General features: G+C 50.4%; 1 protein-coding gene across 2 annotated transcripts in view; it reads right to left on the reverse strand.

Moving 5' to 3' along the window:
- The window catches only part of SLC20A1 (solute carrier family 20 member 1), a 42,988-nt gene extending 20,708 nt beyond the window's left edge, over positions 1 to 22,280 (reverse strand). The window contains exons 1-11 of one of the 2 annotated variants that reach the window (XM_033100882.1): positions 21,671 to 22,274; positions 20,750 to 21,392; positions 20,508 to 20,648; positions 20,237 to 20,322; positions 16,190 to 16,286; positions 13,547 to 13,666; positions 12,578 to 12,847; positions 11,929 to 12,484; positions 11,135 to 11,320; positions 10,551 to 10,635; positions 9,011 to 9,798 (exon numbers count right to left, since the gene is read on the reverse strand). In XM_033100882.1, the coding sequence (XP_032956773.1) occupies positions 9,637 to 9,798; positions 10,551 to 10,635; positions 11,135 to 11,320; positions 11,929 to 12,484; positions 12,578 to 12,847; positions 13,547 to 13,666; positions 16,190 to 16,286; positions 20,237 to 20,322; positions 20,508 to 20,648; positions 20,750 to 21,125 (2,079 nt within the window). In that variant the 5' untranslated portion in view covers positions 21,126 to 21,392; positions 21,671 to 22,274 and the 3' untranslated portion in view covers positions 9,011 to 9,636. Of the gene's footprint in view, positions 1 to 9,010; positions 9,799 to 10,550; positions 10,636 to 11,134; positions 11,321 to 11,928; positions 12,485 to 12,577; positions 12,848 to 13,546; positions 13,667 to 16,189; positions 16,287 to 20,236; positions 20,323 to 20,507; positions 20,649 to 20,749; positions 21,393 to 21,670 lie in introns of those variants that run through there. The other variant, XM_033100883.1, reaches the window with a different exon arrangement.
- Between the last annotated feature and the right edge of the window lie 3,666 nt (positions 22,281 to 25,946).

Consider the following 25,946-nt stretch of genomic DNA (forward strand, 5'->3'; position numbering starts at 1 on the left):
CTCATGAGGAAATCTCGCACAGGGGCCCAAGTAAGAGCATTGGCATAGCATCGCTCTGAATTGCCAAAACTGGGGACGCACCAAAATGATGACCAGGAAAACAGATAAACTGTATGTGGTCATGAATGAGACACATACGAGCACAGAGGAATCTCCGACTACACGCTAAACAAAACAGTGTGAGGTCATGTCCACAGAGACTGACAACGATGGTGTCTGCCACTTACGGGTATTTGCAGGTGCAGTGACAATAAAAAGAAATCAGCAGCAGCAAAAACAATCGGGCCCTGGAAACCTTTGCTATGTGCCAGGCCCGGGACTGCCTGTCTTACTCTCCAAACCACCTTTTCTGTGCCTAAATGTTTTCATGTCAAATCTGAAAGGTTTTAAAGGCCCCTGGGTACTGCGTGTGGAGCACAGCATTGAGGACACGCTGACACCCCACCTCGAGGTGGAAAAGCGTGTTTCCCTTCCTACAGACGACATTCAAATGCGTCTGTGACTAACGTCACAAGAAGCTCTCTCAACCTCGTGGCCTGGACTCGGACCTGCTGAGTCACACGGCATTTTGAGAATACCTTTTGTTTTTGAAGGGGAGAAATCAATTTACAGATATGCCATGTGGTCAAACACCACATGTTGTGCAGTTTTAAAAATGCTGATCCTGAGAGGTGGCCGGTTAGCTCAGTTGGTTAGAGCGTGGTGCTGATAACACCAAGGTTGCCAGTTTGATCCCCACATAGGCCACTGTGACATGTGCCCTCCTTAAAAAAAAAAATGTTAATCTGAAAGCAAGACAAGTTCCTTCATCCTGCCCGACAGAAGAGGACAGAGGACACTCCTTTACCCCGTGTGGCCCGTGTGGGCTGCTGCTTTCCAAGTCCTCAAGCCTGGGAGCCTCCCGGAAGCACCGAAAGAGCAGGAAGAGATGCTAATGCCCAGGTCACACCCACGGCAGTCACACCCCGGTGCCCTGGAAGGAACACAGGCCCCAGCCCACAGGTGAGGCCATGTGCAGCCAAGGCTGAGAACCTGGCCTGTGAGGTCCCCTCAGGAGAGCAAAAACCCTGCGACACCCGACGTCTCCGTGAATTCAGGTTGCTTTCCCACGTGTGTAACACACTGATCAATCCCTCCTGGTTCCTTTTGAAACCTTCACAATTCAAGTCAGTCATGGGTTCAGTAGCCCTGATGGGCTGAGATGCACAGCTGCGCCTTCCAGCATCTGCTCCTGTCCTCAGAAGCACACGTCCAGCTGGGCCACACTGGGGCGGGGGCGGGGCAGGGCGAGGGATGGTCTCCTTCACCAGAGAGGGGACTGAGAACAGAAACCCGTCATTCCACAGCCGCCTCATAGGAACTGAGCCAGGCAAGAGCCACTGCTGGACACAGGCCACCGGTGGCAGACTGCTGGGGATTCTTACAGTCTCAAAGTCTCACCCCAGATCACGGACCCGTCCCACAGGTGCCTTTCAGGTGAAGTCCAGCAGGCACCATGTGGGCTCCAAGCCTCTGTACTTGTGGGGACGCTGGGCTGGGACTCCTGGGACGGACCGCCTGTTGGCCAGTGACTTCCCTATGAGGAGCCAGCGGGGCCACTGACTTCCTGCCAGCCTGTTTTCTGCCTGCCCGTCAAGGTCACCTCACATTTCTTCACTCTGATATGGCAGTTCCCTCCTTTGCAGCCACCCATCTTGTTTGCAGATTTGTAGCCCTGAGTCAGCTCTCAGTCACTAGCTGCCACCACGCCCTCCTGAGGGTATGGGTCCCAGGCTCAGCGACCCCTCCAGGACACCAGCACCAGCCGAATGGTGGCCCTCCCCCAGGGGTCTGCCAGCCTCACAGAGCTTCTCTCCAAGCTCCTAGTTTCATAACACCACCTGTCTGTTTCCCCAGCCTGCTGTGGCCACCAGTGTCACACCTTAGACTTTTGTTGTGGCCACTTCAGTTACCTGGTTAACACTTTGCACCTCGTCAACAACTCTGATTAAATTCGCTGTTAAATACCTATGATTTCTGTCTTCTGACGGGATTCTGCTGCAGAGGCAGATACTGAGTGGGGTTCCCTGCCCACCGTCTGGCCATAGTTGTATCTCACCAAGGCATCAGGACTGTGAGTGATCACACTTAATGTCACCAATAATGGCAACTGACATTTCTGGGTCCTTAGGTCTTGAGGCGGCAATCACACGTTGAAGATGGAGCCCGTCTTCCTACCCAGGTAACCACAGTGTCACTATTACAGCATCTGGGCTTCTTTCACTTGGGGGAGAAATAAACTTTCTTCTCTGTTCTTGGTATTTTCTGCCACTCGATTTAACCCAACCCTAATTTATATACTTTTCTTCAAAAGCAACCCATTAAAATTAAATCCTCCATTTCAGATTTCAGAAACAAAGGTATCATGATGGACAACTACTTGTCACCATAGTCAAAGGAGGTACCTAGGGGATCAGTGTAGAGTTGAACGCTACCATGTCAAGAGAAGGTGCGCACTTTTATCTGGATGAGATCAGTTAATAAACACGATTTACGAAGTGTCAGGCACTGCACACTTTATATGATTCTTACACCGAGGGGGCCAAAAAACAGGTATACACATTTTAAGAAAGGAAAACTGTATTAAAATTGTAATACACAGTATATACCGATAACAAAAGATGAATACAAGTCACGTTTGACTTCTGCAATTACAAGAGGTGCTCAAAGTGGCTACCATCAGTGTCCACACACTTCCGATTACGGCGAACTACTGCTTGAGCAACGTTGACCAAAGCGTCCACTTGTGTACATTTTTTTGGTACCCCTGGTATATAATCCTTGAAAATCCGGTGACATAAATACTATTACTATCACCAATCTTTAGACAAGAGAACTGAGGCGTAAAATAACTAACGTGCAGGACTCACAGGTAGCAAGTGGAGAGCTGGAATCAGAACCAGACCGGTGGGGCTCCTGACCATGCTGCCGTGCCATCCACAGGGGGTGACCAATGGCCTTTATATGTCTGATTCCAATGGAATCTCTGAATTGATAGATGTTCTCTGTGCCAAACAGTGATTCTATGTGGACACGACAGAACCACTCCAAGAAAAAGCAAGTGTCACAGCTCCTCTATACTCGCAAGCTGACAGCATTCCAGAAAAGCTAGCGAGGCCATCACATGGAGGCTGACACAGGGCCGGCCAGAACAAAGATCTCAGCAGAAAAAAAATTACGTCAGTTCCAAATCCACCGGGCATACACAAGGCCCATTAGACGACTGCTCCACTAATGGGCGGTACTGACTAACATCATCAGGACCCCGTATCCCCCAAATTCATAGTTGAAGTTAAATGTAATAGAGGATCCCAGAGAAAGACATTAAGTCTTAGGCACTTGCTTCTTACAGGCTGAAGCCTCGTCTCTAAGGTCCTTGGACACAGCACAGGTCTCCCTAGGATTTCCAAAGGTCCATCATCCTTAGCGCTAAGCTACAAAGTGCGATTTCACTTTAGGAACCAAACTGGCAACTCAGCTGCCAGCTATTATCTTGTGAAGCAGGACACAGTGAGCTGAAAATGGTATTTTTCCAATTAGCACAGTGGGAACACTGCTGGGGTTTCAGCCCAAGCCTGCAATTAGGGAACATTCACTTGCTTCTAGAACAAGCTCGGTGGGAGGTGGAGCCTGCTATCTAGGTCTCCGGCAGTGGCGCTCTGGAAGGGGGCCATCCTGTAATTTCAGCTGTCCCCAGAAAGTGCCTGTCTTCTTCCCTGGACGAGCGGCACTCTGCACTGTCCCCCATCTGATCGGAGGCCACGGACAAGTCCGGCGTCCTGTCTGAACATGACAAAAGGGCTTTGCACAAGAGCCCGGTCATCAGAAAGGCGAGGACTGCGGCCAGTCACAGCTCCAGTGCTTGATTTTCACCATTATTTTAAAATCGATTAATAGTCTCCAAAGCGTCCACCTGTCACAGAAGTACAGTCTGCAGAAGCACCTCAGCACTGTGCAGCCTTTCAAACATCAGTGTCTCGCGTAGAAGCCAAGACGGGCCAAGAGCAGTGCCAGAGCCAACTTTCCCACCTCGGGCCGGGAGTTCAGTAGCCTTACCGAGATTTCGGCAGGAGATTAAAGGTATTTGCAAACCCCACACGCTGCACAAACACGGTGGAGAGGGCTTAACAAGCCGAGCATCCCCACACCACTGGATTTCATAGGGAACACCAGACCCAGCGGTTAAGGAGCACGTCTGAACTGTCACCTTTGGTCTCAGCAGCTGTCACTTATGTGAGGTGAGAAGAAGCCCTTCTGTTTCCTGCCAACCAGGAAACGAGCTGCTGAAAGCACCAGCTCAGCCGAGAGTTCAGCCAGCTCGCAAGGAAACACGTGCAGTTGTGACACTTAGTTCTCAGTGGTGATTCAACACTGACCCAGTTAGCTTGTAGACACCAGGGGCTTCAGCAAGGGCTAAGCCGCCTCATCTCTCAGAAGGAAAGACGCTGTGTGTGTGTGCGGGCTCCCCCGTGCACACACCCATGTGCGCACACGCGTGTGCACACACGCACGCACAAAATACTGAAGGTGTGCACGCTACTGACAGGTCCCTTTGGGTAATGGGGCCAGGAAATGGAAACGCACGTGAGCTGCTTTCATTCTCTACCTTCTATACACAATTGTTCAAAACATTTTCAATTTAAACATTCCATTTTTCACTTTAAAAAAAAATTACTAAAATATTAATTCGTCAAGAATTCCCAGGTAAAGACGAACTGAAACACTGACCTTCAACTCCCTCTGCAACCCCAACATGGCTACATGTAGGGACATGTCTACAGTAGGGACAGCTATAGACAGTCATCAGGGGAGGAGACAAGACCCGGCAGCTGGACGGAGTGGGACAGGCGGCCGACCCGAGACGGGCCAGGCAAGCTGCCGCCGAGAGGCTCCCGATCCGAGAACAGGTCCCTCCAGAGGAGACGGAGGAGGGTAACCCAGAGAGGGACAGTCCAGCTGTCAGGCACGCTGTGGTGACTTTACAACCCAAACACTGTCTTTTTACAGGCAAGATAGTTCGGTTTAAAACACTGCAGTAAGAACTTCCGTGAGGGAGCAAGGACGGCAGAGCACTGACGGGGGAGCAGGACACGGGCACCTGGCACACTGACGCGTGCATCGGACCCTCGTTTTGACTCTCCTTGAAATCTCCGTAAGAAAACTTTCTAAGCAGCAGCTGGTAAGCCCCCCTATCCCGTGCCCACCGCTGCAGTCAGGTGTCACCTTCTGTATGTCATCAGACTGCAAGTTTATTCCAAAGGCCACAGTGCAGGGTCACAGATCCGGAAGCAGCAGAGAACATGTAACGCACACACCGCCCCCTGCAGCCATGGCAGTGGGCCCACGTGACCATGCCAGGCGATGGACAGTCTCCAGGAAACAAGGCTGTCCTGTGAACTCGAAAAATTTTGCCAAAACATTAAAAACTGTTATAAATGTATAGGGAAATCAAGAAATAGTAAGACTTTATCCAGTCCCAATGGATAAACCTGTGGGGTGGGCTTCCCACGCTGTACCTTTCTTTCAATGTTTGAACCACCTCCGAGAGGTCCCTGCACGTGACATGTGGCCACCCACATCCTCTGGGGCATGTGCATCCTTTCCTCACTAAGTTCCCCCAGACAGCGGCAGCTCAGCCTCTCCAGGGCTTCTGCTTGGCTGGAATCTGGACCACTATTTGCAGTCATGAGTTTCTGCCACACCATGTGTCCCTCTCACTTTCTGCCATGATGCTTTCTACGTCTTCCGAACCTCAGCTAAAGAAACCAAAATCTCTAACTGACCTCAAGAGCCTGTGCAAAATTCCTGTGCAAAAGTAGTAATAACCTCTCTGTCCAAGGGCTGGATCAATGCAAGCTGTGTTTGGTGGTAAAAAGCAAGTTTCTGCTTTCATCCAAGCCCTAAGAGATCTGGAGAGTGACCCAGCAGCGGTGCTACAAGCACTCTGCCATCCACCGCTGGAGGGTAAAGAGGCGACAGTAAAGCTCTGTCTCTGGACCAAATAGCAACTACACACACGCGATCAGCGACAGACTTTCAAAGCTGTGACTGGGCAGGCTTGATGCTGATGTGTGTGGTGTGAACATGACCTGAGGACCAAAGAGCTGGTGTTAATTTGTACCTCATGCAAGTGCCAGTTAACACGCCACGGCAGCTGAAATTTGAACCATGCTGTTGGAGTTCTGTCCAAACTGTGGTACTGGACTCGCCCTGTGGAGCCATAAAGCAAGAACTGCCTATGCTGAGAACAAGGGACATAACAAGGGACATAAACAGTGACCTCTCCCCACTGAGCCCTGAGTCAGCCTAGACCCATCTCTTCTCTGGGCTCCCCACAGACTCGGTGTCTCAACTTCGGCACTTTTGACATTTTAGACCGGATTGTTTGCTGTGGGGTCGCCCCTGTGTACTGTAGGCTGTTTACAGCAACACGTCTGGCTAGTAGCATCCCCCAGCTGTGACAGCCAAGTCTCAATCTGCCTCATATTCTGGGAGCAGGGACAACAAACAGCCCTGGTTGGGAAGCAGTGCCCCTGAGTCCCACAAGTGCCACCCAGGCGCTGAGCGTCCCACCAGCACTGTCTCCCCTTAAATGGGATGATTAAAGGGGCAGCAAAGCCAAGCCCTTGGCATGACAGAGACCAGAGCGAAAAATGGGAAGTATCTTAGTAAATTAAAATTAGCATTAACACTTTCAAAGAAATATCGATGGCATCCATGAACCAGGATGCTATTTTATATATTTTGGGAATTAAAGAAGAGCAGAAAATTTCATAGCAGCTTTTGACAATAGAGTTGAGAATGTCTCTCGTTAAAGGACATGGTCAGAGAAAAGAAAAATGTGTTGAGCAAAAAACTGGGAAATTAGAAAGCTCAAGAAGTGAAAAAGAAAATAAAAAGGTAAAGAGAGTGTCAAAGTAATTCAGGAAGTTCCTAGAACTGAAGGACGTGACTATCTGGGCTTTGAAGGAGTGAAGTACTCGGTCCACTGAAAAATAAACCAACTGCTCACAGTTGCATTCCTGACACTAAGAAGTAAATACCCCAACAAGCTACCAGCGAGGACAGCGGGTCACACGCACGTCATCGGAAGGGAATGGGGCTTTGTAGCAGCAACAAGTCAGTGCCTTCAATACTCGGAGAGGAATTATTTCAGACCTAGACTCTATACTCAAATTACCAATTAAACGTGAAGATGGAATGAAAACACATTCACATGTGCAAGATCTCAAAAAACTCCCCAATTCTTTCTCAGGAAGCTGCTAGAAGGTGTTCTCCACAAAAACAAGGGGATCACCCAAGAGCCACGGAGAGTCGGGCTGCAGGAGGCAGGAAATCCAACCCATGAGGTAAAAGAAATCTCCAAGATGAAGAGGAAGACTTAGGACGCAGACGTGCAAGTCGGCTAGCCTGGGGCCAGGCTGAAGCTGTGAGTGAGGCTCCCTGACCTGTCCACACCATTCCTGTCGCTTATGATGGTCCTAAGACGAAATCAGACAAGCGGTGGAGAGTTTCGGGATGGGTTTGCGACCAGAACCAACAAAAGGAAAGAAAAATGACAATTACTGCAGGGAAAACAAAACTTTGTAGGGAGAAGTGTCATGGTGTGCTCACTGCACAGCAGCAGTTCAGGACTACTTTCTATATACTTGGGACATTGATCTTACCAAAATTACACTGAAGACGGGAGGTCAGAGCCTGCGATGGTAAAATGGAAGACCAAACATCACGCAGACGCAGCAGGAAATACCAGGATCGAGAGTGGGGGGAGGCCCTTTGTCACAGGCCTTGTTGAATCTCCTGACTCCTTAATGTGCACACATACAACCTTGATTAAAAAACTTGGTTACAAAAGGTCACATCTGTACTCAGGAAAAGCAGGCCAGGGTTCCGTCCAGCATGTGCCCCTGGCCATGACAGACACCACGCTGTGTGGGATATACTCCCTCTGGTCTTCTCTTCCTCACTCTTAGGGCCCTCTTCCCCAGGTCCAGCGGCTCTTCACATCCTCAGTTCCAGTATTTTCCCGGCTGTCCTGTGCTGAGCCCCGGGGAACGTGCCGACCTGGTCACAGTTCTCTGATTAATCCCAAGGCAGACAGGTCTGGGCTGTGAGGTCCCACAGCTCCGGAACAGGAAGTCAGCACCAACACTCAGCTCAGGGCGTGGCGCCAGGCGTCCCTCTAGCATGCCCCTTCTTCCTCACGTGACACAAGGCAACCCAGCCAGCCCCGAAGGCCGAGACTGGTGCCCACTGTACCACACTGTGAAGATGCAGGCATTCTCAGGGCGTTTCAGCATCTGTGAAGTGCGGGGAGCCCCCCTGCAGCTCTCGAGGACTGAGCGAGCATGAAAAGCTCAGCGCGGGCCTGATGCCTGACCAGTGGTCTACGCCCTTGGGCAAGGTCAGGCACACAGGGCCCTTCCCCCTTCCAGTCAGGCGGCCTAAGAGCATCTGACTCACTCTCGGGACAGGAGCCATTCATGCAGTTCACAAAGCAACACACTTCCCATCCCTGTTCTGACAGAGAGTAAAAGGAGAGGTGATGACCAAGACTGAGGAAGCCGACAGAGGACTTCGGTGGGGGAGCTGAGCCCCCGACCCGGGCACCCCTTTCCCTCAGCACAGCTCGAGCCCTAAAGAAGCCCGTTCGCACAGCCAAACAGGTGTGAACAAGTGAGTGGGTCTGTGCGTGCCAACAGGACACCGGCTGTGCTACTGGGACCTGGGAGGTGCCAGGTGCCAGTCCCCATAGAGGGAGCGACGTGCAGGCGGCGATGCTGGGTCTGAACGGGGCCCTGGGAACCGAAGCAGGGAGACCCCCGCTCGGTAAGACACCCCCTCTCCTAAGAGTGGCGTGAGCTAACTGGTCCCAGCCCACGTGCTCTGCCACGAACAAAAACCATGAGGACAAATCTTCTAAAAACTGTAAGCTTTTTATTCAGTTAAGAGGTAGACGGATGAACATGGAAGGCTGCCCACCGACCTTGCCCAAAGTTCACACCCCACCTCCCTCGTTCATCCACCCACAGCCAAAAATTGAAACCAATGCGGCTGCACAGGCCTTCTTTCTGCTTCTCCGTAGCAGTCAGTCAGGAAGACGCTCGCAAAGACGTCACCAAGTCAGCTGTCAGTGCCCGAGCCTCACCCCCAGGTCCCACGAGCAGCGCCGACCAGACACAGGGCACACAGGACCGCCTCTCTAGGGCCCAGGGAGCTTCAGGTGCCCTTCAGTTATTAACTCCTGTGCGTGCGCAGGCAGAAGCTGGTGACACCGCCAGGCAGAGCACTCTGTCTGTCAAATGGCTCTGAATGGTGTTTAAAGATCACGAGTTATCATCAGAGACAACATATACATAATGGAATTGAAGCTGGGTACAGAAAGTGGAGATGTGCAGAAGTCACGGCCAATAGGAACCAGTGGGAACCTGGCTATTGAAATAGCTAATTGGAGACAAGTCAGGTTTAGCACAGAAGCAACTGCAGCTCAAGAAGCACTTCCTCCCACAGCTCCCGAACGCAGGGGACTGTGGGCCTTTGTGACACTCACACCCTGCAGAGGGCAGCCCAAACAACCACATGGTCCCCGCCTCCGCTTCATGCCCGCAGGATGGCAAACTTGAAGAGTGCCATGATAGCAGCGCTGATTATGCCAGAAATGGGGACCGTGACAAACCAGGCCATGAAAATGTTGCGGAAGAGTCGCCAGTCAACAGCCTTTTTGGACCGGAGCCAGCCAACGGACACGACAGAGCCCACCTAGGAGGGAACGGGCAAGGGGCTGGTCACTAGGGCAGTGGGGCCTGGCAGAGACGCATGACCTTAAGGACAAGAGCCCGTGAGCTGCTCTGACGTGGGTTAAGATTACTCGTGGCGAGATGAAGGCAACATAAAAACCCAATCGTTAAATCTGTGTGAACTGGGGTAGATGACAGGAAAAGGACACTTCCTTCTTCCCTCCGCAGCTAAGGAATTGAATGAACTGCACTAATAATAACTAGCCGCTTTAACAAGTTAAGTTCCAGGTTTTCCAAAGATCACTCTAGAAGGAAGCTGATGTCTGACCTAACAGCCAACACCTGGCGAGAGGTCCTGGAAGAAAAGGTGACTCTAGGCTCCATCCTAGGGAGCATTCTTCCTTCCCCTGTAGACGTCACATGGTCACCAAGTGACCTTAGGACTCAACTCGCTTCTTGGGCCTTCAGTCCTGAGAGGCTCTGAGCAAACTGGCCTCAGCGTCAAGTAGGCCTGACTTACTGGCTGCACGTGAAAGGACTGCATCATTTGGGGAGAATCCATATTATCTGCTTAAATGAGCGACAGACACAGAAACTGTAAGATGTGAGTAATTACGTTCTTGTGGTCCCTCGTCCTAAACTGGGAGTTCTTCAATACCCACCACATAAAACTTTTCACACAAAAGGACTGAAATATTAAAAACAAACAATTCCACCCCACCCCCCATATTATCAAAAAGAACCAGTCAAGTCACAGCAGGTGGCATCACTTACTTTACAATGCGTCGTGCTGATGGGCAGGCCGATATTTGATGCAATTACCACAGTGAGGGCAGATGCCAGTTCGATACTGAAGCCGCTGTGGACACAGAAAGGTGACTTGTCGAGAATGAAATTTCTTTTTTTGGTAAGCTAACAATACCTCAAAGTTCAGGCCTTCTTCTATGCTCCACTCAGCGACAGCCGTCACTGCCCTCTTTAGTTGCTAGAACTCTTGAAATCTACTTTGCATCAAGCCATGCTATGTCTCTTGTCCCTCTCGTTTTAAGTTTTTCTGGAAGCCCATTACTAAGGTTCACACTTTTACTTTGAAGAATTTGGTAAACGTCACTCTTAGCTCCCAAAGTAACACCAATAAGGTCAAGCATACCTAGCAATTCATTCTTAGCACACCTTTCCTCAGAAAAGTTAAGGTTACGAGACCACTGGGGTTGAATTCATGAACACTGGACCAAAATCTATTTCAGGGCCAGACAGGAAACAAAACCCAAAACGTCTGCAGCAATGACAGTAACACCAGAACTTACGAGCAGGTCGCTGGGCCCCAGCGCTGCACCTGAGGGCCGAGGCCAGCTCACCTGGAGGGCGTGATGGGCGTCAGGTCCTTGCCCATGGTCTGGATGACTCTCCGGCCCCAGACCCACAGGCCAATACAGATGCCGATGCCACCGTACAGCAGGAGCCAGATCGGGATGGCGACCTTTGGAGACACATCTCCCGTGTCATAAACCAAATACAGCGCAACCAGAGGGCCGATGGCGTTGCTGCAAGAAAGTGAGACCAGGATGACTTTCGGGCAGACCAGAGCCTGGCCAGTGCGTTTGCCGGGCGACTTACTGTTGTCTCGAGTGGAGCTTAAAGCTCACTTAGCAACAGGCCTGTGTCACAGGAAATGAACAGCCCACATGCATGAGGACAAAGGAAGGAGCACTGGTCAGAGCAGACGCCATGCACACACGTGGCCCGTGGCCCCCAGGGAGCCTAAAGCAAGTCTGGGAGCCAACGCACACTACAAACCACAGAAGTAACCACGGTCAGCGGCCTGCAGATCGATCCCACAGGGCAGTGATGGCACATTTTCCATCTTACATCCCAGAATTTATTAAAAGGAGCCAGGCCCTAGCCAAAAGGCAAAAGGCCCCTCTGAAAGCTCTCTGTGTCTACTATCCACAGGGACAGTTAAAAACGCTCTTTGTAATCGCTAGAGAAACACCTGACTGCCTGTCACTGTCAGCAAGTGTTAGGACCTCACGTGACCACGTCATGCAGTGTGCCATGCTGCCAGGAGCACCAAGCCACAAGCACAGCCTCTGGCCTTCAAAGGTGAGGCGTGTGAAAGCAGAATGAGCAGTGCTAAGCTCCAGCCACCGACCTGACGTCATTGCCACCGTGGGCGAACGAGCCGAAGCAGGCCGTGAGGATCTGCAGGAACTGGAAAAGGAGGGACACCTGCGGCCTGTCCTGGTCACTCCACTCCTCCAGAGAGCTGCCGCTCCCTTTCCTGTCGCCCAGACCCATCTCGGCCTTGGTGCTCACGTCCACATCAGAGGCCGAGCGGGTGTCGGACACGGCGTTGCAGTAGCTGGTGTAGCTGTCCATGCGGACTCGCTTCCTGCCGTCGGCGCTCGGCCACGTCAGCTTCTCCACCTCGTCAGCTCTGGGCTCGGCGTCCCTGGCGCGGAACGAGTCCAGGGGCATGCCGCAGATGGCCATGGTGTAGGACGTGTAGCTGTTGTTGCGCCTCAGGGGCTTGTCCCCCGAGTCCCCCATGCAGTCCCCCACCTTGGCGAGGTGCAGCTTGTGCAGCAGCTCCTTGTACAGGCCGGAGTCTTTGTGCACGGTGTGGTACTGCTGGTGGCCGCAGCTCATCTGGCTGCTGACGGCCTGGCTGAGCTGCACAAGGTCCCCGCCGGGCAGCCGCGCCACACCTGTCCAGGAGCAAACAGTACCACTCAGCGCCGAGCGCCGCGGGGCCCCACCGCCCGCCTGCACAGCACACAGGCACCGCCTGCCCCGCTCACCATTCCCGGCCCCGTCCAGGCTGCTGTCCTCCTTCAGGTCCACGCTAGGAAGCCGCGGCCGCTCTGGCACCTCCTCCAAGTCCCCCAGCTTGAAGGACACCGTCCTCTCCTCCAGCACAGCCCGCAGGGGCACGGTGGCCGGCCCCACCTCGGGAGCAGGACTCCTGGTTTCCACGTCCCCAAGAGACACCTTGGCTTCTTCGTGGTCTTCTTTCAAGCTATTCTTTTTTTCCATCAAGGGGCTTTCCGAAGGACTACACTTTATTTCTCCTGGAAAAGAAGGGTTTGGATTTGGTTTTCACCAAACTCAGTAGTTCCACATCTCCCCTTCCCCCCTCAAAACAGGAACCCAGGCGAACTACACTGAAACTTCAGGACAATCTTCCTGTCTATTGTGTCTGCCACAGCTCGTCTGTCTTGGGAAGAAACTGTCAGGCAGGACACCCCGTCAGGGCTGCAATCTCTTTTGGTAACGGGCCAGACAGCAAAGGCTCTGTGGGCTCTGCTGGGTCCTCTTGTTCTGTACATCTCTTTGCAAACAGAAACCATGCTCAGATCCCTGCCCACCAGGGACTGGCAGACTGCAAATTTGGACTGCATCTAGTTCATGTTTTTTAAAAATGAATTCCCCCTAAATCCCGTATTCTGAGTTCAAGCAAAGCAGCATAGCTCAGTGAAGGCAACCAAAGATGACAACTCGCACTGCCAGCTCCCTAATAGGTGTGCGCGCTCACGGTCCTAAACCCCACGCCAGGTGGGAATATGCTGCCTGCCCTGCCAGTGCCCAGTGTTTACAAGCCCATTTAGGCGTCAGCCGAGCCACAGGCAAGGACCCAGGACATCAGGGAGCCCTATCCTTTTAACATTTCTGACTTTGCCAATCTAGCAAACAGTGAATGTTTACAGGTGGCCAAACAAAAACAAATAAGCAGGTTACTAGCTAAAACGTTGTGCTACAGGGTCACTTACGTTCGATTTTCCTCTTCATCCTGGGACATACAAAGAACCAGACGATAAGGGCACAGAGAAGCGCACATCCCACCGAGATGAGGACGGTGCCCCACACAGGAAGTCTGTCAAAGCCCAGCACTAGGAAATAAAAGGGTGCATCTTGAAAACCCCAGGGCCACAGCCCCTGCAGCACTGTGTAAACTCTCCTGGGGGGACTCGGGTCCCCAAGCCAGCTCCTCCCCCTTCCAGTGCTGCCATGCCAGTCTTAGGTCCACAGGACCTACTATGCTCATGGTTGCACAGATGTGGGAGCAAAATCCAGTCACCTGAAACCCACACCAGTCCAGCCCACTTGAAACACCTGCCAGACTGACATCTCCCAAGCTCCTTCACAAACTAGCTTTTATTTGCCTTGGATGGTGGTGGGGATTATTATACTGACAATTTGCAACCAGTTATAAAGAAAAAGGAACCTTGCACTCTCAGCCTCCAGATGGGGGCGCACATTGTGGGGGAAGATCCTGGTAGTCACATCTGCCATACTGATATAATTTTCTGTGCAGTGATCACAGCTATTGTCCTGCCTCCAGCAAAATCCTCTAATGATATTATCTCTTAACTCATTACCAAACTAAGATACAGAAAACAGGGATATTATCTGTCAAAAGGATAGTTCAAAGGGCTACTTCACAAAAGGAAAAGTTTAGTGGTAGTTTCATTCACAAGTCTTACCCTTAGAGACTTGTCTACTTTCATTGGACTTAGGATCATTATTAGTCACCATCTGCTTATCACTTAAATGCCAAGAGGCCCCAAGCTTCTAACCTATGTTAATGGCAGAAGCAAAACACCACAGAATCCTATTTAAGCCTAAAAGGTGTTTTGATTTGTAGTTTATCCAAGAGCTTAGTTACTTGTGGTTGTTTTGCTTAATAGGAATTAAATTACTTATAAAATGGAAATTCTACTGCCCCCCAAAATGATTATTTAAAAATCAGACATAAATTGAGGCCCCTTCAAAATGCAAGTTGTATCATTATCATAATCCTATCAAAGTTCGATTATGTAGTTAAGTCACAAAAAATACACATGAAATTTAATCAATCGCTACCACAGCTTAAATGTGCCCACGTTCCAGTCAGAAAAGGGAAATGACACTGGTTTTTCTTGTAAATGGTCCACAAAGGTCAGAATAAAAATATCCAAGTTCCCTTTGCAAAAATGGTTTGTTTTTGAGAAATTTGTTTCTAATTTCACTGAACTACATAAAACACCAGGGCTCAGAGCCTCACGCGAGACTTCCTCGTTTAGCATCAAGAACCCAGTTTCAGACAGACTGTAAATGCAGCATGCAAGCTCTTCTTGGCCTGTACTACTTGGCAAGAAGGCTGGTATTCCCTAAGGAGACCTATAGTCTCAAAATGTTATCTATTTTCTCTCCTGATTATTCCAATAAAGTTTAAAAAACACTAAACTAACTCCATTTTTGGTTAGTGACATTACTTCAGTTACAATCCATTAGTCAGAAATGAAAACAATTTAGTGGGCTACAATGAGCATTAAGAAAAGCTAAAAAGGATATTTAAAAATACAAGTGCACAGCACACAATAAGGGTACGTAGCCTCCAGGTACTACCGTGTTTCTCCGAAAATAAGACCTAGCCGGACAATCAGCTCTGTCTGCTGATTTCTGGAGCAAAACGTAATATAAGACCCAGTCTTTTACGTTATGTGATGTTATGTTATGATATCACAGGGATATGCTACATTATACCTAGTCTTATATTATAGTAAAAGAAGACTGGGTCTTATATTAATTTTTGTTTCACAAGACGCATGAGGGCTGATCGTCCAGCGAGGTCTTATTTTCGGGGAAACACGGTACTCCAGTCCCTCCCCTTCTGTGCATGTGTGTCCTAGGCATTTCTTCCAGTGCATCAGTCAAAATCGAGAGAGCCCATGACCTGATGGTCCCAGACCGTGACACCCAAGGAATCGGACAGCACCTGAGCTGACGCCTGTGACAAGTTGTCACCCTTTCTCAGTTGCTCAACTAAACATGTACCATAATTCAGCCCGTGGCTGCTTTAGGCCCAACATAAAAGCAACCGATGTGTCAATCTTCACATGCTCACAAATTACTTCCCCTTATTGCATGAACCCTTCCAAGTGCACTTAAGGCAGGTGTCAGATTTCCTGGCTCTTCTCGTCAAGCAGACTCAGGAGTAAATTTAGTACTTAGAAACCAAAGTAGCTCCACTTGGGAGAGAAAAATGAGAGCACCAAGCAAGCAGTCCTAAGTGACTGATTACTGGGGAACAGGTACAAGTAAGGACTCGGCAGCCAGCAGGAGGCCAGGATCAATGCCAGCACTTTCAGCACAGATAGGACAGGGGAGGGAGAAGAGCGTGTTATCGTGGCTCCTGGGAAGACTAAAGGGTAAAGGTGTGTAGTGATATAGAATCTGAGCAGGTCTCTCTGGTTGAGAAACTACCTAGGTTAGCTCAGCACACACTAGCCTGCAGCCTTCTGAAACAGTGCAGGCCAGCCACCTTCTAGGAGATCTCAGCCCTGTAAAGCAAAAAGGGGTAAATTGCGCATTTAATGCAAGTTTTATAAACAACTTCAAATTCACATCTAAATGTTCTGACAGGTACTTACAAGGTGCTCCACTATACATGATGGAAAACAGGTTTACTCCGACCGTGCAGGCATAGAATACTGGCAAAGCTCGCAGACCATTAGGAACTGGATCTGCCTGTAAAATATCATCAAGACCAATAGCTTAAAAGCTGTGAAACTTAATTCGTGATCAGACAGCCTTGTAAAAGGGCAGGTTCAGGAAGCCCAGCGCCAGGAACTTCCCTCCACAGAAGCTCCCAAGGCCGGCCAGGCTTTTTCTGTATTTGCTCCCAGAAGTCTGCCCATCAAGACTATCTCCTACGTCTACCTGCAGTTAGGTTTGTGTCTGGCTTCTTCTTTTGGGTTTATTTTTTGCAATTTTTAACAAGGCTACCTATATCAGTGACTCGTAGGCAATCAGTTTCAACATGCAGTGTTCTAAGGTATCTGTTGTCCAGACGTAAACCTGAGCACACACCTGGGGATGGGCTAGACACTTGTAAGAAATGTCAAGAAGTTGCCTATGAGATGTTAGAACTTCTTACCTGACTTTATATCTGCAAAGATTTCTTAGTAATGCAACATGCAGTAGAACATACCTGTGACAACCAGCTTATCTAACATTTGGTAAGTATACCGTTACTAATTTACCCAAGTACTAGGATACGCAATTGTGTACTAGGTCACTCCTCACTCAACAGAACAAGGCTGTGAGCGCTGAAATCCGGGACTGAATGAGACGAACGTCCTGTCCCCACAGAACAAACACTCGCATCCCAGTGCGGTTTAATGTAGGTGCTGCTGGGTGCTCTGAAGACAACCAAGGGGGAAGAGACAGCGATGGAAGGGGGCAAGGTGGGAGTATCAGGGGAGCAAAAACGGGTATGTAAGTCAACCAGCATGGCTGGAGAAGGAGCCAGCCACCGGCTATCTGGGGGCAGAACATTCCAGACAAAGATGTCAGCAAGTACAAAGGCCCCGAGGCAAAAACTTGAAATGTTTAAGGAACAGCAAGGAGGCCAGTGTGACTGGGGACAAGAGTTCCACTTATAACAAATGTGTATTAATTCTACAGGAAAACACAGAAGTCAAACACTTAAAGAATGAGAGAGCACGGATCTGAACACACAAAAGGCTAAACTATAAAGATGTTAGGCGAATGTTTAATGCCATGTTGGTCCCAGTCCAGTGGAAAAGCCTGGGGAAGAAGAGACAGAGGAGAAGACCCAAAAGTGATTCTAAAGCTCTGACAAGAATAAGCAGTAAGTACACTGGAGAAAGGGAGGCAGTGGCTTAAGACCCACGACACGAGAGGAAAGTGAAGGTGCCGTTCGAACCCAACACAGACGGGCCCTCTGACAACTATGCGGAGTCTTAGCAGCCTATCCAGTTTAAAACAATGTTAGAGAAACAGCTAAACTAAACACATCAATAACCTACAGAACCCAGGGCTATTAAGTGTCCCTGAGTAACTCAACAACATGGGCCACACCCCGAGGGCAGCCAGTAACGTCACGAACCTAAGGTGTACATACATTTTTCTCCTACAGGAAGAACGAGCTATGGTTTTAGGAAAACTCTCCAAGGAACCTAAGACACCCCCAATAGCAAAACCCATTAGGGTTCTACGGACACAAGTGGGGGCGTCCCTTAACAGATTTTCAGGTACTATGTGGCATTTTGGTTTCAAATCAAACTGTAATTGGTTGGTCAGAGTTGACAGGAAGTAGCCCACGTATTATTTGTTTCTCTATATAGCCAACTACATACTGAAGTAACCAGTAATAAATTAGCTGGGCACAGCGTAGGGAGTGAATGACACTACTGATAGTTTAAATACTATGACATACAGGCTTATGGTTTTAAAAAGTCAAAGTCCACAAGAGTCTAGAAAACAGGAAAACCATGAGCAGTTATCACCATACGACCCATCTAATGCCCCCTCAAACTTTACCTAGAAAGAGTGTCTCTCATCCTCCCTTTACGTGGGATGGGAAAGGGTCTTCCTAGCCCCTCCTCTTCAACCAGAATAGTTCATGTTTACGTATTCAACGCTGCAGTAAGCTTTGTCTACAGGAAAAGGTTCCTGAGTTTGAAAAGATGTCCTACATACATTCAGCTTGATTCCTACCAGAAAGGAGATGCTGAAAGACCCGTTTTCTTTGACTGGTCTTGAAATACTCAAGAGAAAAACTTCCCCTCGCCTACTTCTGGTCACTGATTACTGTCCCAGTCCTTAAGGAAGTCAGCTCCCCTCCACTCGGCTTTTTCCCATGAGACCATCCAACAGCCTTGGAACAGACACTCAGAGAATAAAACCTTTTTAAAAAACAATTCCAATGTTAACTTCCAAAATGGAAAGTTAAGTTGGCAGATTTTAACAGCCAGGACCCCCAAAGGTTACTCGCCTAAGGATGTTTTCTTGAGATTTAAAACCCAACTAAACAGAAATATTCAGACGTGTCACCTGAATACTCGTGTTACTGATAAACTGGGCAGAGTGCATGTGTGAGTGTGCCCGGGGCGGGGAGTGGGGGTGTGAGTGGAGATAACGAAAAGTCTCAGTCATATTGTTGCAAACACTGTTTTAGTCCTTCTTGATCACACCCATCCTCATACCCACACAAGGAAGACAGCTAGGAAGTTAACGTACCTAAGAGAAGCTCTCAATAACGGGGGGTAAAAACCCCTGGCCGGCATTCCCCTAGTGAGAGGTCTGAACACCTCACAATCCCTCTTTACACCTCAGAGCACCACCATTCCCCTCCGGGAAAGACAAGTTTGTTCTGTCCTGCAACACACAAAGCTCCTCCAGAACCAGAACCATGTGCTTCCAGTAGGTGAGCAGCAGAGACCCAGTATACAGCTATTAACAGGAATCCCCAAAGGAGCCATATCCATTCTCTGGCTGTGTGGTGTGGAGCAAGCTGTGTGGCTCTAGTAAGAACACTGACAAGCCTGGCTAGGGTCACACGCGACAGCTGTGGGGAGTGCCAGAGTGGGCACAGTCTACCTGCTTGCTGAACAAACACCAAACTGAGCCAGGGACTATCAGTGCACTGCTCATTCAGTCAGATTACACCAGGCTACAGATGTTTCGAGTCTGAGAAGTAGTAAACTGATCTACTGTGCCAGACTCATGGCATGGGAACCAGTGGTCAGGAATCACTTCACCAGGAAGTTCCTACAGAGAAGAGGTGCCAGTCTTTCCCTAGAGAAGCCAGAATGAGACCAAACAACCTCTGGGGATCAAGCTGCGTATCTCCCTTCACTCAGATTTCTACAGTTTAGGTGCATTTTAAGAACCTACAATGGACAGTTAAGAGCCATTCACCTCAGGAAAAGGACAACTTTGTTTCCTGAGAAAGATGCATTTATTCTTGCTGTAAGTCAGTCCAATGACAACACCCCTTGTTGTCCACTTTGGAGCCAGCACCAGACTTCTTAATGAAAGAAATGCTATATCAGTCCCTGAAAAGGGATTTTCAAATGGACAGGAAATGAAATGGCTGTCTAGATTTTTTTGGGGCCAAATAAAAAAAACAAAAACTGTCTTTACTGGTTCTTTTCACCTATTCTGAAACATCAATCTAGTCACTGTGCGAGGTAGTCCCATCTAGAAGCTTATAAACGGGTTACGATAATCAGCACTATTGAATTTACTATGTGGACCCAAACTACTCCATTCTACTGGCAGCTGAAAAAAAGCCACAGGGGACTTTGTGACTTGCTGAACCCAAAGCTTACAATTCAACAGTCTGCGTGCTGGTGGTTTAAAGTAATAATCTGCACACAGCCAGACAAAGTCACCCTAAATCAATTTCCCTAATTATCCAACCCAGTCTCCCCTATTCCTCTGCAGACACCACTCATTCAATTTTCCTTCCGGAACTCCTTCTTGGATACTGAAAACTCCCTTCCTTCAGAGACCTTAATGACACACAAAAGGTGTACAAAACAGAATTTTTTAACTCTCCAAGGTCACATACCTACACACCAATTACATTTACAAGGATGCTATTGGTTTCAATACCACTGAGTGTGACCCATTAAAGGTCATAAAGGCAGTTTGGAAAGAAAGATTACCTTCCGGAGGATGAATGCCCGAACAAGGAAGAATAAAACTCCAGACATGATACCAGAAAGCAGCGGAGAGATGAACCAAGACATCACTGGAATAGAACACATTGAAGAACAAATGTCAACAAAAATCAGGAACCAAAACTTACTTTAAATTTTAATATTCTGTTTTCAGAACTTTAGTCTGTCCCTCCCTTTTACACAGTATTCTCCCGCATATTATGCCGTGAAATGTGACAAGAATAAAAATTAAGAAACCATTTAGAACTAAACATACCAATTTTTATCAGTTCAGACCACTTGACACCCTCCTGTCCCTTTGCCACAAGGGAGAAGCCAATGGTCGCACCAACAATACAATGGGTTCCAGAAATGGGAAGCTTCAAAAACGAAGCCGCTAGTTGCCACACAGCAGAACCTGAAACACAGTCAAGTTTTATTAAAGAAACGGCAAAATTCCACTGTTCATTCTGAAGGCGTCACCTGAAAGGTACAGAATGGGCAATGCAGACAACTCACCGAACATGGCACTGACCGAGCCCGCCATCAGCAGCTCCTGGGTCGAGTTGTACATCTCCACATCGATCAGGCCCTTCCTGATGGTCTCGCTCACTTTGGCCCCCAGCAAGACAGAGCCCACCGTCTCAAAGATGCTAGCCAGGATGCAGGCCTGCTTCAGGGTCACCACCCCCGAGCCCACGGCCGTGCCAAACGAGTTCGCTACGTCATTGGCGCCCACGGAGAAGGCCAGCACGAAGGCGATGATGAAGCCCAGGATCAGCATCCACAGGTAGTCCACCAGCGGGCCAGCGGCCGTGGCCACAGTGCTGATCGCCAGCGGGCCAGCGGCCGTGGCCACAGTGCTGGCCACCAGCGTGGCCGCGGTGGAAGCCATCCTCAGAGCAGCCGCCTTAACTAACAAGAACTACTGCGCGGCTTTCAGGCGTGTAAACAGAATGAGAGTATGAGGTATCACGGACGCTCTAATAAATAATATATATTATATAAAATTAAATACTGTAAACGTAAACTGCGGCAGACACGGTGCTCACTGCTATACGCTGCGCGCGGGCATCTGCGGTCCGGGGCACCTCGGGCTCCGGGGAACTAGCGGCGCGGCGCGGAAGGCCATGACAGGGTCGCGCGGGGACGCGGACTCATCCTGGGGGAACACGGGACCACGATGTCGCGCGCCCCCCGCCTGCCAGCCCCGGCAGGACGCGTGGCCCGCACGTGGCTGACCCCTGCCCGCACCTGCCCGCCCGCGAGCGCGCCCTCCGCGGACACCGGAACAAGCCGCGCCCGCGCCCGCGCGCCGGAGCCGCCAAAAAGGCCGCGGGAGGGGGTGCAGCACGAGGCCGGAACCCCGCCCGCCCGCCTCCCGCTTCCCTGCCCGCGCGTCCGGGGAGAAAACGCCGGTCACCGCGGCGCCCCACTCACCACAGGAGACGAGGGCCGCGCAGGGACGGAGAGGTCCAGGCGGTGAGCACTCGGTGGACAGGCGGGGCAGGGATCTCCAGGGAGCAGCGCGGCGCCTCAACAGCGGAGCAGAAGGAAGACGCAGCGCGCGCCGGCAGCCATCACTCTGACGGCACCCGCCGCCGCCCCTCCTTATAACCGGCGCGCGGCCCACGTGACCCACCGCGCGCGCGCCAGCCTGGAGCCCCGCCCCCGATGACGCACGCCCGCCGGCCCGGGGGGCCCAGCGGACGAGCCTGACCACCGCGCTCATTGGCCGGTCCCCAAGAGCTACTGGTCGCGTGGTTGGTAGACTAGCGGCCGCTCCCGGCGTCTCCACCGGGTCTGGCTGAGCAGCCTGCTGACCACGAGGGTCCTCTGCTGGGTGGTAGAGGCCGCTGCCACGGTCGTTCCTGTTTCTTCCTGAGGGCTCCGATTTACGGAACTGGCCGCGCCCCAAGCCGCACTTCGAGCGCACGTGGGGCCCGCTGCGTCCGGAGGCCACACCTGGCCGATGACGCTGCGGGTTGCTGGCGCCCGGGGCTGCAGGTCCAGCCCTGACATGCGGTCGCCCCTGCGATGCCCTTGGCCAGACGGGCGCTGCCCTGCGCCAGTGGCGGAGGGGAGGGGGGAGGGAGGGGCTCACGGGGTGGCCTCGCTTCCGCAGTCGCGCACCTGGCGGACGCAGAGTGGGCAGTCACGAGGACCAGGCCGTCCCGGGGAGGGTTCGGGGGCCCCAGGACGCTCCAGGTCACCGACCCCCGCGGACGCCTGCGATTTCAGCGCCACAACGGTGCGCTGGGGGAAAGACGCCGCTTCGGAGTCCAGTCCTGGCTCCTACTCGCTGCAGTGCGTCACCTGGAGCGAGTCCCAGATCTCCGATTGTAAACTGTTAGCGGGAATTCAATGTCACCGTGTGTGAGTGCGACTAGAACTCAAAAATGTTCAGTAAATGCTGACTTCCGTTTAGCTCTTTCCGTGGATATTCCTGTTGTAGGATGTAGAAGAGGATGGAAAAGCATGTTCTCTTTGCATCCTGGAAAATGAATTGAGTTCTGGTCCCTACATAGTCGGTAATGTAGTTAGTTTTCACATTAATAAAATTTACTCTGCACATTTGGGGGCATTTCATTATGGGGCTTAAGATCAAAACAACTAATCATGCTATGGGGGATTAAGGTCTGGCCTCTTGTCAGGGTTGTGAGATTAAAGAATTCCAACCAGAAAAACTGCCCAGGCTTAGAATGTTCTGGAGCCCCCATCCCCCTTTGCCATCTGTAGCAGCCAAGAGCTGAATAGCAGAAACAAAGACTGCACATCTGTAAATCATTGCTATGTCTGGGTCACCTGTGGAGGTTTACACTGAGCACCCACTGACCTACCTGTGATGGAGTTACATGAGTAATGTGCAAAGCTCCAAGTCCCAAGGTCGTCTTAGGGAAAAGAAAGTGCATGTCCGGGAGCACTGACCCTGGAGTGCAATTGCGATGTAATTCTGGCACCTTTAAAATGTTCCCCTCCCTTCACCCTTCATTCCAAGGTTATGAAAACGTTGACTAAAAGGACTGATCTGTTAAAGGTGCTACAAGTTCTGCCATCTAAAACGACTTTTAAAGCAGTTATTTGTGAAGAAATTGCCAAGAACTTTTCCCAGTCTGTTTTTTGCCTTCTGTCCATCTGTGCTATTAGCTCTTTCAGTTGGCAAACACTTGTTGGACAGCCTGTGTGTGAGGTGGTGGGGCAGCCGTGTGAACATCCAGCCAGGTGAGGGAGCACTCAGGCCCCTTGGTTCTGTTTGCTGGGAGTGGGAGACCCGGCGGGAATCCCCTTGTGTTACAATTGAATTCTGTCCACATCTCTGAGCTCTACAATGATCTCATCCTTTCTCCTGGGACAATCAGAGTTGGCCTCTGCCAACTGGGCTAAAAGGGAAAGTGGGGGGTGGCGGTGGGTCCTGGCCACCTCATCTGCAGGGAGAGGCCCTTGGAGACCTGGGCTTGCCTTGGTCAGGATGCCGTCATCCTGCCCTGTGGAGAGAGGTTACAGTGCCTTGACAGTGGAAAGAAGGAGGTGTGAGGACCCCCAGTTCACACACTGGTGCTGCTAGTTCTGACAGGGCAGGACTTTGGAAAGATGATAGAGATCCTAAGGGCGCATTTCTCCATTAGAATTACAGTGTGGGCACGCCCTCTAGGATCTTAGGGAGGCCCTTCATTCTAGTGCTTAAGCACATAGACCACTCGCTAGTCATGTGACCATGGGCAAACCTCAGTGCCCTCATGGCAAAGGGGCAAGGTTTTGAGTCCCAGGGGCAGTTGCAAAGACTCCATCAGTGGATGTAAAGCCTTTCTACAGGTGACCAGCGTGGCTGGTGCCATCTCAGTGCTCTGTCTGTCTTTATTCAGCAAGGCCTACTATGCACGGCTCACATTTAAAATGAAGTGTGTCCAGTGTCAGAGCTGCCATCTGGACCAAGCTCTTTCAAACTTCTCCCATTCCTGATCGAGATCAAAGGGCCACAAAAATGGACCTGCTGCCTTTGTGGGGGTTGGTGGCACAGGGCACATGAACAAGCTCACTGGACCAGGGGTGAGAGGCCTGGGCCTGGCCCAGACCTGACTGCCCACAGGATTTTTGGTGAGTCACTGCCACTGAGCCCGTGAGTCTGAGGGTCCCTCCCACCCTCATTCTCAAAGAGAATGGACCGGGATATCCTGTAGGTGCTGCTGGACAAGCTGGGCACCGGGTTTGGAGTTTCCTGGACATGTGTCCATTTGCCCTGACTCAGCGATGGAGCTGAGTGGCTGAGAGCTGGGGAAGCAGACCTGCCAGCCCCTCCAGATGCACGAGTGACAAACGGGCGACAATGCCACTTGTGCACTTCCTGAGCTCAGACATGCAGTCAAGGAAATGTGTGTGAGGTCACCATTGGATGGGCGTGAAACGAATATCCTGGAAATAGTCCACTTGGAGGAGAGGGCCAGACCAGGGTCAAAGGCAATTTCAGAGGCCATCTGTCAGGACATGGACAGGGAGGAGAAGGTGGGAGAGCCACGTCCGCTCCACCCACCCCTGCCCTGCTCTTGGCTGCAGCCCCAGGTGAATGAGGCAGTAATACCTGTGTGTACAGTGGGCACTGTCTCAGGTTCTGTGCAGGCATTATATAGCTCACTGGACACTCTCAATGCACCTCTGATGACACTCTCACCTTATTTTACAAGCAAAGAAACAGGTACAGGCAATAAAGCCGCAGTGAAGAACCTAACAAAGTTCAAGTGTGTAAGTGCTTTCTCCCGGCTGTCAGTACCGTGTTTCCCCAAAAATAAGACCTAGTTGGACAATCAGCTCTAATGCATCTTTTGGAGCAAAAATTAATATAAGACCCAGTCTTTTTTACTATAAGACCGGGTCTTTATATGATATGATATGATATGATATGATATATGATGATATGATATAATACCCGGTCTTTTTTTTACTATAAGTTATAACATATAACTTATATGTTATAAGACTGGGTCTTATATTAATTTCTGCTCCAAAAGACGCATTAGAGCTGATTGTCCGGCTAGATCTTATTTTGGGGGAAACAGTAAGTACACAGGCCAGTGTGATGCCGTTAGGTGTTAAATCTCACTTGCTTGCACTCAGATTAATGCGTTCACTTCCTTTTCTTTCCTCCTTATTTTTGTTGACTTGATTGCTTTACAGCCTGTATTTTAAGCCTTCTCAGACCCTGCTGGAATAGAAAAGGGCATTTCTAGGAGACCTGACTCCAAATAGTCCCCAGCTTCCCGAGGGTAAGAAGAGGCAGGAGGCGAGAGCGTGTGTTCTCTCCAGAAATTAAGTTGACAAGCAGCGTGACCGTTACTTAAGTTACTGAAAAACTTCTCTTGAGAGTTCTCAAGAAAATAAGTCTGTCTCACACCCACCTGTGGTCAGTTCCCACAGCAACAGATTCAAAATAATGTCTCAGGACCACACATCACTGTCACTACACCCTTTCCCACCTGCTCTGGATGTGGCCAGCCTCTATCTTCAAACATTGCCTCACTCCCCATCAAACAGGACTGGGCGCCCAGTTTCCATGGCATTGCCCACAAGTTCCACGGAAAGTTCTGGACAGAGGGAGAGTGTGGCGGAGGGCACTCTCAGGCTCAGACGGCTGAGCTCCAGTGTGGACACTCACTGCTTGGAGAGGTTTCAGGCCCTATCCCAGAGCCTTAAAGAGCTGGATTTCAGTTACGCCAGGCAGACG

This window comes from Rhinolophus ferrumequinum, assembly GCF_004115265.2.
Source record: "Rhinolophus ferrumequinum isolate MPI-CBG mRhiFer1 chromosome 13 unlocalized genomic scaffold, mRhiFer1_v1.p Super_scaffold_3, whole genome shotgun sequence".
Lineage (NCBI taxonomy): Eukaryota > Metazoa > Chordata > Mammalia > Chiroptera > Rhinolophidae > Rhinolophus > Rhinolophus ferrumequinum.